The sequence below is a fragment of the Atta cephalotes genome (assembly GCF_000143395.1).
Source record: "Atta cephalotes unplaced genomic scaffold scaffold00001, whole genome shotgun sequence".
NCBI classification, from domain to species: domain Eukaryota; kingdom Metazoa; phylum Arthropoda; class Insecta; order Hymenoptera; family Formicidae; genus Atta; species Atta cephalotes.
In genome coordinates, this window is record NW_012130065.1 from 1,855,827 (window position 1) to 1,868,975 (window position 13,149).

Sequence of the window (13,149 nt, forward strand, 5' to 3'; positions counted from 1 at the left end):
TAAAGACTAAATATTATTACTCTATAATAATTTAGTATTAATTACTATAGCTTATATTTATTATATTAATATTATACATATGTATAGTAATATTATATTATTATATATATATATATATATATATATATATTAAATGTATGTGTATTTTTTTGCACATTCTATATTTGTGCTTATAAAATTATTTAATTTTTATATTTTCTTTGTAATATCTTCATCTATTGTTGCACCAGTCATGAAAATATCACCTTCTTTGTCTAATTTAAAAAGAATTTCTTCTGGTAAATTCTTTGGTGTAGATAAAAACTCCGAACAGTCTTCATCGTGACATTTCTGATACACCTTTTTCGTGTTCAAATCTACAATCCAATATACGTTGTTGCTCTTATGATATCTTCCAATGTTTTCACAGTATCTGTAAAATAATGTAAAAACATTATGTACAATACTATCATTTACAATAGCAAGACGGATGTATATAGAAAAATAAGAACTAATAAATGATCATTATCTTTTATTATCTATTATAGTTATATTACCTATTGCCATAAATTTCATATCTCAGCGTTTTAGTTTTATCAAAATATTTAGCAATACGTATCTTGCCAGGATCGATGAGATTACGAATGTACCTATCTATTTCAGGATATGCTGAGCTCTGGTCATCATTTTCGCGAATGGATCGTATTGGTACATTTGAATAAAGTTTAGCTTTTACATCGCTTCGATTAAAAAACTCGAGCAAAATTAAATTCTGCTTGTTTGGAAAGTACGATATCAAGGAATCCAAAAAGATCTCCAACTCCTTCTCTCTGCATTTATTCACTGCATTATGCATGCAATCTGTAGAAACTGTTAGATATGATTGTTTTCCCCATTTAGTGGACAGGTATATTCGAAAATGTCTATTTTTTGTATAGACACCATTGTCAATAAACAATTTTTCACCGTGCTGTGTTTTTACGAGCATTTCCTCAATATCTGCTTTGTTAAAATAATTTAAAATTCCATGCGATAGCGTATCCGACTTCAAATAAAATAAAATATCATTATATATAGTTTTAATGAACTTTCCAATATGTGAGTTGTCCTTAAAAGCCATATCCTTCATAGTAAAAATCACGTGTCTGCTAAATTTCTTACTGGTTGTAGAATCTAGTATTAAAAAATTACTTCTATCGCATAACAGGTGATAGTGATTGAGTAAATACGCTCGTATGATATCTATCAGAGTTTTGGTCATACGTGATCCATTGCAAAGTGGATTTAATTCGATTGGATATTCCAAGTCCAGATATAACCAACATGGTGAATCTTTTGGTATTACCTGTAAAATTGATAATTTTCTTTGAGCTTTATACACACATACATATATCTTTCATATATGCGAAAGTGTCTAAATATTTCGCAAACTAAGCTTCTTTTGAAATTTGGATCTTTTTTGGATTCTAGACGTTAACATTGTGCAATGTTTACGTTGACTAGATTGGAACTGAGTTGGAAGAGAGATTGGAACTGCTGTTATTAATTTGAAAAGGATTCAAACTAGAATAGAAACGTTTGTAATTTTATGTGAATTTTGTATATAATAATTAGCATCAACAACCGCAGTGGCTCTCATAAATTTCGGTATCTTGTTGATTTATTCTATGAAGACATATATATATGCGTGCGTGCGTGCGTATGTGTGTTTTTTATATGTATGTATTATTAAAATATATTGTGAAAAGGCATTTATATCCCTGTTACACAATTTAAATTTTGAAACATAGAGAAAAATGTTTATGTATTAGAATCACTTTCAGACGGCTACTACCTTCACTATAATATTATTCCAGCAGAAGTTAATTTTTAAAAAAGAAAAAACAGAGGAAACATTCAGCATAATAGATTGCTACTTTTAATTAAATCGGTTAGTGCACAAAGAGGAGTTCAATTTTTTCCAAAAATAACTTTGTCTTTTCTTGAAGTACGTTTTCGGAATGAAAAAAGCATTTATCACAGACTTCTAAAAGTCTAAAATAAACATTGAAAATGAGCAACAATAGAATATATATTCAGAGAACTTACATGATTTTAAAAAATTGAATAATAATTAGAATGTACAAGCTTTTTGATAAGATTTTCGAATAATTAATTTTTTTATTTATTAAATTTGAAGGCCAACCTGAAGATTTGATAGACTTTAATGGTTTTAATTTCAATGTTTTCAAAATTGTTTTTTACAAATTATCTAATATTGTTCTACATATTAAAGAGATATAATTTGAAATGAATAAAATAATAGAGGGTACTATAAAATTTGTGATTTTTTTTGGTGCAGAAAGATAAAATTCAAAACAATTAATTTTTTGCTTAACAAAGAAGATTTCGTCCAAAAAGTTAAAGTATTCAATCGAACAGGTAATTATAATTATATACTCTTAATCTTCTATAAATTGTAACATAATTATATATACTTATTTTTTTATTTATCACTTCTTGGAAATAATTTAACATTTAAAGCATGTTTTTTTCATGTTCAAGAAAAATCTAAACGGTTTTTTTCTATAAATACGCACGTTCGAGAAAAATATAAACAGTTTTTTTCTGTAAAATTGTAAGACGTAAACTACATATTTTCTACATATTCATCTCATATTTTTTTCATATCTAAGAAAATTGAAGAAATATCTAAACGTTTTTCCTGTAAATAATACAAATAAATCGTAATCGCAAATCGTTTTGCATACTTACCTCATATGAGCATCTCTCTTCTTGTGGTTTAATTTTGTAATACCACCAATAAACTTCCGGATGCGCTACGACGAATCTGCGACTACCGTCGCTGGGTCGTTGATACACAAAGGTGCATAACGTGTCTGTTTTTGTGCTGCGTTCAGCAGCCATGGCTAAAGCATCAGCCTGTTTGTGAAATTCCTGCCAGTATTGGGTCGGGCCCAATATGTGCGATGGCATGACCCGGTGCGTTTTCACCCAACAAATCTTGGATCGGGATGCTGATCGTTTTTGTACTTTGCTGCCATAAAATCTGTTTGTGCAAATCGGTTCCATTTCGATCGATGCTCGATGAGATCAATCTCAGTATTGTCAATCAATTTGCGTAATCACTGTTCTTTTGCAATGGAAACATACTGTAGAGCACTCTATAACTGTACGGACAGCTGATCTAAGCTGGTGTTTCCGGCCAATTTCGTGTCAGCTGATGGTCGCTACGGTCGTTCTCGATGACAACAGAGTTTTGACGACAATGGCGGTAATTCAATCAAAGACGTGAGATTAAAGAGATTCTTGCGATTGGCATTCTGACGAAAATAAAAATCGGAGCATAAGTTTACTGTAAAGGGGGAATAACAGAAGCATAAACGAAACTTTTGGAAGGTAAAAATTGAGACAACGAAATTTAAAAGAAGTATAAACGCCTTTTTATATTTTTTTGTTGTCTCAATTTTCGTCTTTTAGAAGAAACTTTATTTATGCGTTTCCTCTTACGTTCGACTTCCAATTTTTATTTTCGCCAATAAGTAACAATGCTTAATATATTTCTGCCAATATTCTTGCTGCGTAATAAGTTTGTTTCATCAATAGTTTTAAAACATCGTTATTGAAATTGGAACGATTATATGTGTGATTATATGTATGATTATATCGTTTATCTTTTAAAATAATATTTTTCTAACAAAACTTTATAAACCTGCATTTTTGCATTGCTTCACATGATATGATACCATCATCATATACATAATACATTCTAAAATTTTTGAGCTATTTGAATAGCATTATTTTCCTGAATTTTTCATTTTAAGAATTCATATTTTTTTCTTTACTTGAACTATTATAATCGATATCGGCTTACCTGAAACAACGCGACATGTGTTAATTAAAAAGTAAAAGCATTTTCATTACGTTAACAAGTCCACTTTATTCGCTTTCACAATTTTATAAGACGATGCGAGCGGTTATTAATTTGCAATCGAAAGATTCTTTACTAACAAATACTTAAATGTCAGGGTTGACAAGTAATTACTTGTAGTATCGTTACTTTGTTGATCATTACCTTGTTATAATAACGATTTAGTAATTTAGACATTGTGAATTTTTTATGACGATAATGGTTATCAGAGTTATAAAAGTCAATCATTACTTGTACACAGGTTGAAAAAGTCATTCGTTACTGAAAAAAATAACTCCTAATTTGCAACGCGTTATTTTTTACTCATTATTTGTAACGTTATGCGTTACTTGTCATTTATTACTTTTTTCAGTAAGTAATGGTGATAACGCGATAAAAATTTGTCATGCTTGAACATATATAAATATATAGAATAGAATTTATTACACTTCAGCATATTTACAGCACATTTACAAGAAGGGAACTTGATTTATAATTAAATTCTTAACTCATTCATACATCCATACGTCCGCAAGCTATCGCACATATATTATAAAAATTTTTGCTTATCCCTTTATTTTTCTACTTTTCTGGTTAAAACCTCTGACTTCGCTTCTTTACTTACTTTATTTCATTTTCGCTTATATAAATATACGTGTATATAAACATGTATAAATATTCATAAATATATATCATTTTATATTAAATATATCCATACATGTTCATACATCCTTCTTTCTTTTATAAAATTACTTTTTAGCGTAATAAAAATAATAATAGTAAAATGTGAAAACATTAAAAATAATTAAAAGATTAATTTTCGCACTATTTTTTTAGAAAAAAATCAAGTTTGGAAAAATATAAAAAAATTACTTATGTATAATTATATATATAAAATTATGCATAATAATTGTGTATGATCAATTCTTTTATATTTTTTTCTAAAACGAACAAAGTAATTGAAAAGTAATTGCCAATCCTGTTGAATGTAAACATGATAGATAGGTAGAATTAACTTAAGATCTTCAGAAAAGATCAATTATCTATATTTGCAGCGAAACTTATTTATAAATCTATAGCGTTGAACTAAATAAAAGAAAATTCTGTTCGAAATGAGAAATTATATCACACATCGATCATTTCATCATTATGTTCTGATGTCGCGAAAAACCGGTCATACGTGAAAGTCGACCTGTAGGCTGACTATTCAAGTGCAACAACGTTGTAGGTACGATCGATGTATTTTTCGATCATCCATTGTATGCAAATTCCTTTGAATTCCAACTGGAAATTAGACGACACTTCATTCATTCTCTTCTATATTGGGATGCTTTTCAGCTAGCTCATTCCTAGTCTTTTGTGCTTACTGTTTAATCCGTGTACGCACGTGACTGTTTTTCTTGTATTACTTTCCGAATTAATGATATTCGATGGCTCGTGTATAGATATACGGTTCGATCTCGTGTTTCAGCGTCGAGACAATACGGTCTCATATCTCCTCATTCACATTTAGATAAAAAAACATGCAAATAGGAAAACAAAAATTACTCATGTCGACTTCGTAAAGAGAATTTTCTTTCAATCCAGACTAATTGAAAGATCACTTTTCGTTAAACTGCTGCATTAAATTTTTAAACTGCCTGCTTATCTGCATTAGAAATGACATGTTACATGTGAATTAAAAAGTAAAAAAAAAATGTTCTCGTGTTAACAAGATTGTTTTATTCATATTTAATACAATAAAATTCCTGTTCGCAACTAATCTGTAAACAGGACAGCACATTCTGTCCTTAAAATACGTGTTCCGCGTGAAGATTTCTTATATGAAGGAAATTCTGTTGGAAATTTTTATGAAACAGAGTAGAATATACGTGTATACAATGAGGTATAAATATAAAAATATTATATACTATAAATATTATATACACATTTACGTAGACAATCTTGCGCGTGTACCAGAAGGAAATATGATACTGTCAGAGGAACGAATCACGCCGATCGATCATGAGAGATCTGTAGTTTTGGAATCATTTACCAGGCATAGCTAGTGCCGAAGCCGCTGAAGGTGGCATGTACTACGGGAGCAGCCGTCTCGTACGAGTAAGGGGCGGCATAAGTCTTAGCGATTAGTGGCGCGGTATGAGCGGAGTATGCGAGAGCCGGGGCAGCGGCGATCGGCGCGGCGGCATAGGACTTGGCTAGGAGTGGAGCGGCGAGAGGAGCGGCATAAGCAGCCTTAGCGATCAGGGGGGTTGCTGGGGCGGTGTATGTGGTGTACGCGGCGGTCTTGGCGATGAGCGGGGCCGGGGCGGCGTAGGTCTTGGCCAGGAGCGGGCTGGCGTAACTGTAGGCAGCGGGTGCGGCGGCGTATGCCGTTTTCGCGGCCAAGATCGGCGCGGCCGCGGCCGCGTATCCGTACGCGGGTGCGGCGGCGTATGCGGATTTGGCGAGTAACGGGGCAGGGTGAGCGGTGTACGTCGCTAAGGCCGGGGCGGCGGCATAAGCGGTTTTGGCGATCAGGGGCTGTGCGGTGATTAGGGGTTTGGCCAAGGCCGGCGCGGCGTAACTGTAGCCGATGGCGTGTTGCTCCAGCAGGGCGTCGTTGCTCACGTGGCTATTGCTTACGCGTACCGACGAGTGCGCGGAGTCCTCGGCGCGGCTGTATGAAGATATCACGTTCTGACCGGCGTAGCCCTTCTGCGTCGACTCCTGGGTGTAGCCGATGCTGCTGTGATCAGCGGACAATGTGCCGATGTCGTACGCCGCTGGCCCGCCGGCACTCGCTACCGCAACGAAAGCTGCGAGCAATAAGAACTGCGAAAGAATAGATTAATCATAGATAATATATCAAAATTATGAGGGAATTTGATATATATTTCTACACTATTTTTTTTATAGACTGTTTTTTTTTTATTTAACTTTCAAAGAAATGTAAGATAAAGTAAGATAGCAAAAAAATCAGAATTTATTTATACGTGCATGATCTATTTATTTCAATTTACTGAATTAATATACAATAGTTTATTTCTTCAGAACTATTTCACGTTATTGCATTCATAAAAATGTGATAAATATGAACAGAATATAGAATGTATGAAATAGATGCTTTGATTATTTGTTTGACTGTAGTTCTTTTACAAATTCTTGTTTCAATATATTTTTTTTCTCAAAATGCTATCATTAAAATTTTGAAATTTGGAATTTATTATTTTCTTTCCAACCGTTACCAAAAAATACTGACATATTTCCCCGACAAAGTCGACGTGCTTACCTTGAATGCCATTTTGCTCGTCTGAAGCGGAACAACTACTGGGTTTCTGCTGAAATGGTAGTTGTCGGCCACTATTTATACACGGGTAAAGTTGTAGGGGGTTCAATCGAATTTTGAGAGCATTTACCTTGCTGGAGGTGATTGGGTATGGTCGATGCATGGTCGAGAGAGGGAGATGTATATGGGACTTCTTTGTGGAATATCATTAAGAAAGGAACATACGAAAGGAGGCGCAAAAGAGAGGGAATGAATGATCGCTCGAGGGGGAACACGAACGGGCAACGGGTGTGGCTCCTCACGAAATTCAAATTGCAGATCTGGTGCTGTACGGTTTATTAGAGAAGGCGCGCGACGGTTACTGCTAATTATTCTTTACTCTTGGTATCGCGTCGGTGCAATGCATTCGACAAATACGCGCAATATTTACAAATAAGGTAAACGTGTATCGATAACATTATGATTCACTTTTGATTTCATCGGTTATTCTGTTACTCTTGTGCGCCCCCGTTTCTTTGACCTAACATACCTGTAATCTGTAACAAATGGAATACTTCTCTTTAAATATACTTGCGTAATTAAATCCTGCGTTCAATTAGCAACTTTTTCTTGTATAAAAATGGAGAGATTATGGCAATTTTTACGAAGTTACGTGAATAAACTGAATTCTTTTTTGACGTTAAAGTTACAAACAGTTTTTTCTTTTAAGCAATTTTTTTTCTCTTAAGCTAGAATCACGATGCATAATTCCTCGAATGATAAGCATCTATCACATGCTATTATGCTTGCTCTAATAATGCATGAATATTGTAAAAGTGAAATCTTTAACGCTGTAAATGTTTCGTTAACTGATCGGAAGAAAGAATTTTACGAACTGATCAATCAAAGAATACTTCAAAATGTTTGCACTATTAAGTGAATCAACTTCTAAGATACACTCACATGTATCAGAGCAGGCATAGTAAACATGCATGTTTATTATTCAAGAAATTATGTTAACTTTTATGTTAACTGAAATTATTTTAACTTTACACGCTTTAGCCTTGACTTACATGATGCTTTTTTATTAGCAACTAGCGTGCTAATCTTCTAGCAAACTAGAAGACCAATAGCTAAAAAGATATAATTATATTTTAATATAAAAGATATAATTATATTACAATATAAATTATATTTTCGTTAATTTTTTTCTCCTCAAAAATTTATAGAATTTTATATTTTATATAATATTTTTTAATTGCTCCTTTTCTAGCTAGAAGATTAGCACGCTAATAAAAAAAATATCGTGTAAATCAAATCTTACTCTATTTTAATTACTTACAAATTACATACAAATTACATATGAATACGCAAGTACGACAGTGTACGTTCGATTAATCTAATTCATTTAAAAAGAAGGAAATTAAGTGGTGTGCGATTCTCTGTATACTTTTGTAAGTCTCTTCTTACGTAATATATGATACATTTATATAAACTCACCATGATATTGTAGGACTCGCCAAGGACGCACTTTCTCCAAATTCCTGTATCGGCATAAGCGGTGTCATATGTGTAACAGTGGAGATACGTAACACTTTTTAGGTGCTCTGCTTATGTTATTATTATAGATATAAAAATGGGCGTGATCGCCTGTGGACAATTTCGCAGCCTCGAGGAGAATAAATTTAAATTTAAATTTAAACGTCACACTGAGGAAAAAGATTTCCTACGAATGCAAAAGAATTACAAAATTTGATTGTCAAATTTGTTTGATATTTATAGCAAACAAATTTGTATATTTGATAAATATTTTGCATTTGTTGTAAATAATTTTTGTAGCGAATACAAAAAAGAATAAATATTTGTTACACCTGCAAATAATTTGCTATTCCTATATTTGCAAATTTGCTGTTATATATGGCGTAAATGGAATTAGCGTCCATGGCGAATTTTTTCTCTCCGTGCATGTATTTTTAAGAAAAACAATAGTTTCTGTTATACATTAAAATGAGACAAAGAGATCATATGAGCGTATATAAATTCGCTCTTTGTCTCGCCAATTTTAAGAATTGATCATTATATCTCAATGAAACAAATAATGCGATTAAGTTTAACGAGCAAATACAAATGACACATACAAATGGAAAATTTTAAATAAATTTATAGGAGAATTTAATCTTTCTTTTTTATAAATACTCGGACAGTAATATCAGCATAATTATATCAGATTAAAGCCAATAAATGAAACGATAACAGATACAAGAGAAAATAAATGATCTCTACTCAATATCCCATTTATAAATTATGTTTAATTGATTTTTAATATGATCGGTAGAAGACAGGTAAATTGTTATATTGGAGAGAGTAACATTTTACGAGTATTATCTTCATAAGTTGTTACTCTTTATAAATACTTATGCAATTTGGATCTTCAATACATCAAACGTAGGGCGTTTCAATATAATTGTCAGTTTCAACATTTATGAAAGATACCGAATCATGCTACGTTTAAACCTGCTGTTACAATGCTTTTTCAATTTTTTTTTTTCAAGAAATCATCTTAATAAATGTCTCTTCAAAGACTCAATCGATTTATTTACGAGAAATTAGCAAAAGTCATACAAAATTTGTATGACACAAGAGGTCGGCATGATCAGCCCTTTGTCATAAAGTTGGTCACCACTGCGCTTTAGGTGATGGCGCTAGGTCACGGACAGATATACCCCTTCACATAAGACGTCGAATTTTTTCCTTTGTAAAAGTACACTATAGCGGAGGTTACATTCGTCCGTCTTTCCGTCCGTGACCCAATATTATCCTAAATTCTTTATTTTTAATAAATGTAACGATAACTCTTGACCTCTTACAAAAATATAAAAAATATCATATGCAAAACAGTTCTTATTATTAACAGTTCTTAAAATTAACATTCTTATTGTAATATACATGTCTCATTATTATCACAAATCTTTTTAACGTATTCTTGAGGTAATTTAGAAAAATCCTAATACAAAAATATCGAGATTATATTTTTAGTAGCGATTAAATTCTTTAATTCCAAAGCTGATATTTCCTGTGCTCAGGCATGAGGCTCATATATATGACAAGCTCATATATATGATAAAGATGCTACCACAAAGATTCTTTTAACGTTGAAATTAACATATATCATCATAAATATGCAATGGCATTTTTCTTAAGAATTTATTTTTTTACAAAACCTATTTATTTATTACCTATGTATTAATTATGTATAATTAATATCGAAATATCATAAAATGTTAATTTTGTGATAAAATTTCCTTTAAAGAAATTTATATTTAATTTAAATTTTATTAAATTTAAAGAAATATATTCATTGAAATAGTCTAACTAAATGGATCTTTAAATTAAAAAGTGTGCATTTAAAACTTTTTAAATGCATATCTTACCTTAAATTATATACATCTTATCCTATACCTAAAACTAAATATTTTCTTGCAAAGAAACATTTTATTTCATAGAATAATATTTAGTATAATCAAAGAAAATGTTATTTCATCGAAAAATATTGTTTCAAATAATCGTGTTTTTTTTTACCAAATAATATAGTTTTAATACAATAAAATTAAAAAATTGATATTAAACAAAATAATATTTTATTTAAAATTAAATTGTTTCAATGAAATAAATGTAAGTTAAACAAATAGAAATCTCGAATGTCAAAAAATTTGTTTCTATGAAACTTATATATACTTCTGCAGAATTTGTTGAGTTTGTTTATTGTATAAATATTAAATTAATTTATTACACAATTGTATAAATATTGAATTTTATGTAATATACAGTTGTATAAATATTGAATCATTAACCGTTGTATGTAACATTAAATTTGCTTTCTATTAAAAAAAAAATAAAAAAAAGTTCGACGAGGATGGGATTCGAACCCACGCGTGCAGAGCACATTGGATTAGCAGTCCAACGCCTTAACCACTCGGCCACCTCGTCACGCACGTTGAGAGGTTCGAAATGTTTGTAGTAAATTGTGACACTTCACTTCTTACAACATTATTATTTTATAATTTTCATAAATTACAAAAGATTTGAAGATTTGAAATAGGAGAACCTACTATCCGATAAAATATATATCTGCAAATGTATGCGGCGCGATATGTGCCTTACATAAAGCAACAGCGATTGACGTATGTCGTATAAAAAACAATTAATTAAAAACGTAATTTTTATTGAGTTGAATAAATTGACGCGATTTTCCAATCTTATTAGTAAATGTTGTATAACTGAATCTGATGAATCTTTTATAAAATGCGAGTAAAATCCGAGATCGATTAAGAAAATACGATTTATTTATTAATATATAAATTATTATTATCCGGGAAGAAATGTTTTATATATATAGACATATTTTATATATAATTATATATAATTATATAAATTATTTAAATTATATCTACTACTAATTTATATATTTATCAATAATTTATAAAATAATATGGTACCGTGTGTATGGTATGAAATGTTAATATTAATTACTGATTGTATAGCTGTTCTTCTCTACTTGTCTAATCATTTATTTTATGTTTATACATATAATAGCATCTAAACATAACGTGTGAAAAATTTCATTCAACGAATGTTGAGGCACTTAATACGCGACGTATTATATAGAGGAAAGCCCTATTATGAGATAGCGGCATTTCTGTTAAACTAATAAACGTTATCTATTGGTTCCAGCATGAATTTATTGCTCTTGGATTGAAAACTATTTAGTAGAAAATTTATATATTAGATCATGCCTGTAGTCATTGTAAAACAAGATTTTAGAATTTGCATGTCTTTAAGTTTCATTGAGATGAACCTTTAAATCTTGTTATTATTTAACAAATAAATAGTTGGCAATAAATTCTTCATGTAGTAATAGAGTAAGACTATATTAATAGGAAAATATAGGGATAATTGACTTGATGATCGTAAAACCGTAAGACATGAAAATCATTGTTAAAGTATAAATGTTATTATACAATAATAAAAAAGACAATCGGAATGAACGTCGAGTATCTATTTCTGCAATACTTGATTCCAACTATCTCAATCAGAAGATGAGTTCTGGGTACAATCACATGATCATTTTCGCGCACGCTGGCTGTGTTTATTTGTATTTTAAAAATATTAAATAAAATTTTTTAATTGCAATACTGATATATTTTGCGTTTTACTATCGATTTTTTGAGACATCTCATATTAGGAGCACAATTTTTTGATTTTGCGATTTGCTCACTTTTTACATTTCTTTAATTTAAAAAAAAATGGAATTTGAATGAAATTTTATGTGACGTTATCTTAAAACTTATTAAATTCCCTTCAAAATGACCTATTATTTTTTAAATTCTATCTATAGATTTCTAGCATTTACCCAAAATGAACTCAGTATCTCATAATAGCCTTTCCTCTATATAAAGTGTAGTTACAATTAGTCTGCAAATGTTCAATATAGTTTAACATGTGTGCATTAGAAAGCGATAATTGACGAATATGTGTTGTATGAAAAAAAATTAATTAAAAAGGTCACTTTGATTTTTATCAAGTTAAAGAACGCGTGGATATTCTTAATTATTCATTACGATATAAACCTGAGTGTCTTATTAACAGTTTTTTTTTTTCGATCTATTGACATATATAAACGAACTAAGCATCGTAATTACTGTAGAATAAGAGGTAGTACACAGGAGACAGTTTAACCCAGTGAAGATAACAACAGTCAGCATCTTTAATGTTATAATTTGTGAATAACATTTCTATCGTCATATTTTTTATGAGCATCTTTTTAAAAAGTAAGTAAATATCGGGAAATAAGTTAACCTTTTTTCTTTTAATTATCTATAAGTTAAATTAAAATTAATGATTTATAAAATTAATTTAAGATAGAATCCTAGATATAACAGAGAAGTGCAACCGCTGTTCCGATTCTGATTGATTCCGCCATTTTTTTTTACGGATAGTTTTTTAGGACTCTAAT

The 13,149-nt window shown here is 30.6% G+C and overlaps 2 protein-coding genes and 1 non-coding gene across 3 annotated transcripts; all 3 read right to left on the reverse strand.

The window, feature by feature from the left end:
* Positions 1-189: 189 nt before the first annotated feature.
* LOC105617812 (DNA-directed primase/polymerase protein-like) lies at positions 190-3,051 on the reverse strand. Its single transcript, XM_012199368.1, has 3 exons — positions 2,734-3,051; positions 537-1,324; positions 190-412 (listed from the first exon to the last, which is right to left on the reverse strand). Exons 1-3 carry the CDS (start codon positions 3,049-3,051, stop codon positions 190-192), a joined length of 1,329 nt encoding a protein of 442 aa, XP_012054758.1.
* A 2,540-nt stretch (positions 3,052-5,591) lies between these two features.
* LOC105618241 (pupal cuticle protein G1A-like) lies at positions 5,592-7,172 on the reverse strand. Its single transcript, XM_012199817.1, has 2 exons — positions 7,161-7,172; positions 5,592-6,703 (listed from the first exon to the last, which is right to left on the reverse strand). Exons 1-2 carry the CDS (start codon positions 7,170-7,172, stop codon positions 5,921-5,923), a joined length of 795 nt encoding a protein of 264 aa, XP_012055207.1. The 3' UTR covers positions 5,592-5,920.
* A 3,869-nt stretch (positions 7,173-11,041) lies between these two features.
* Positions 11,042-11,123, reverse strand: Trnas-gcu. The gene has a single exon. It is a non-coding gene; the product is annotated as a tRNA-Ser (tRNA).
* Between the last annotated feature and the right edge of the window lie 2,026 nt (positions 11,124-13,149).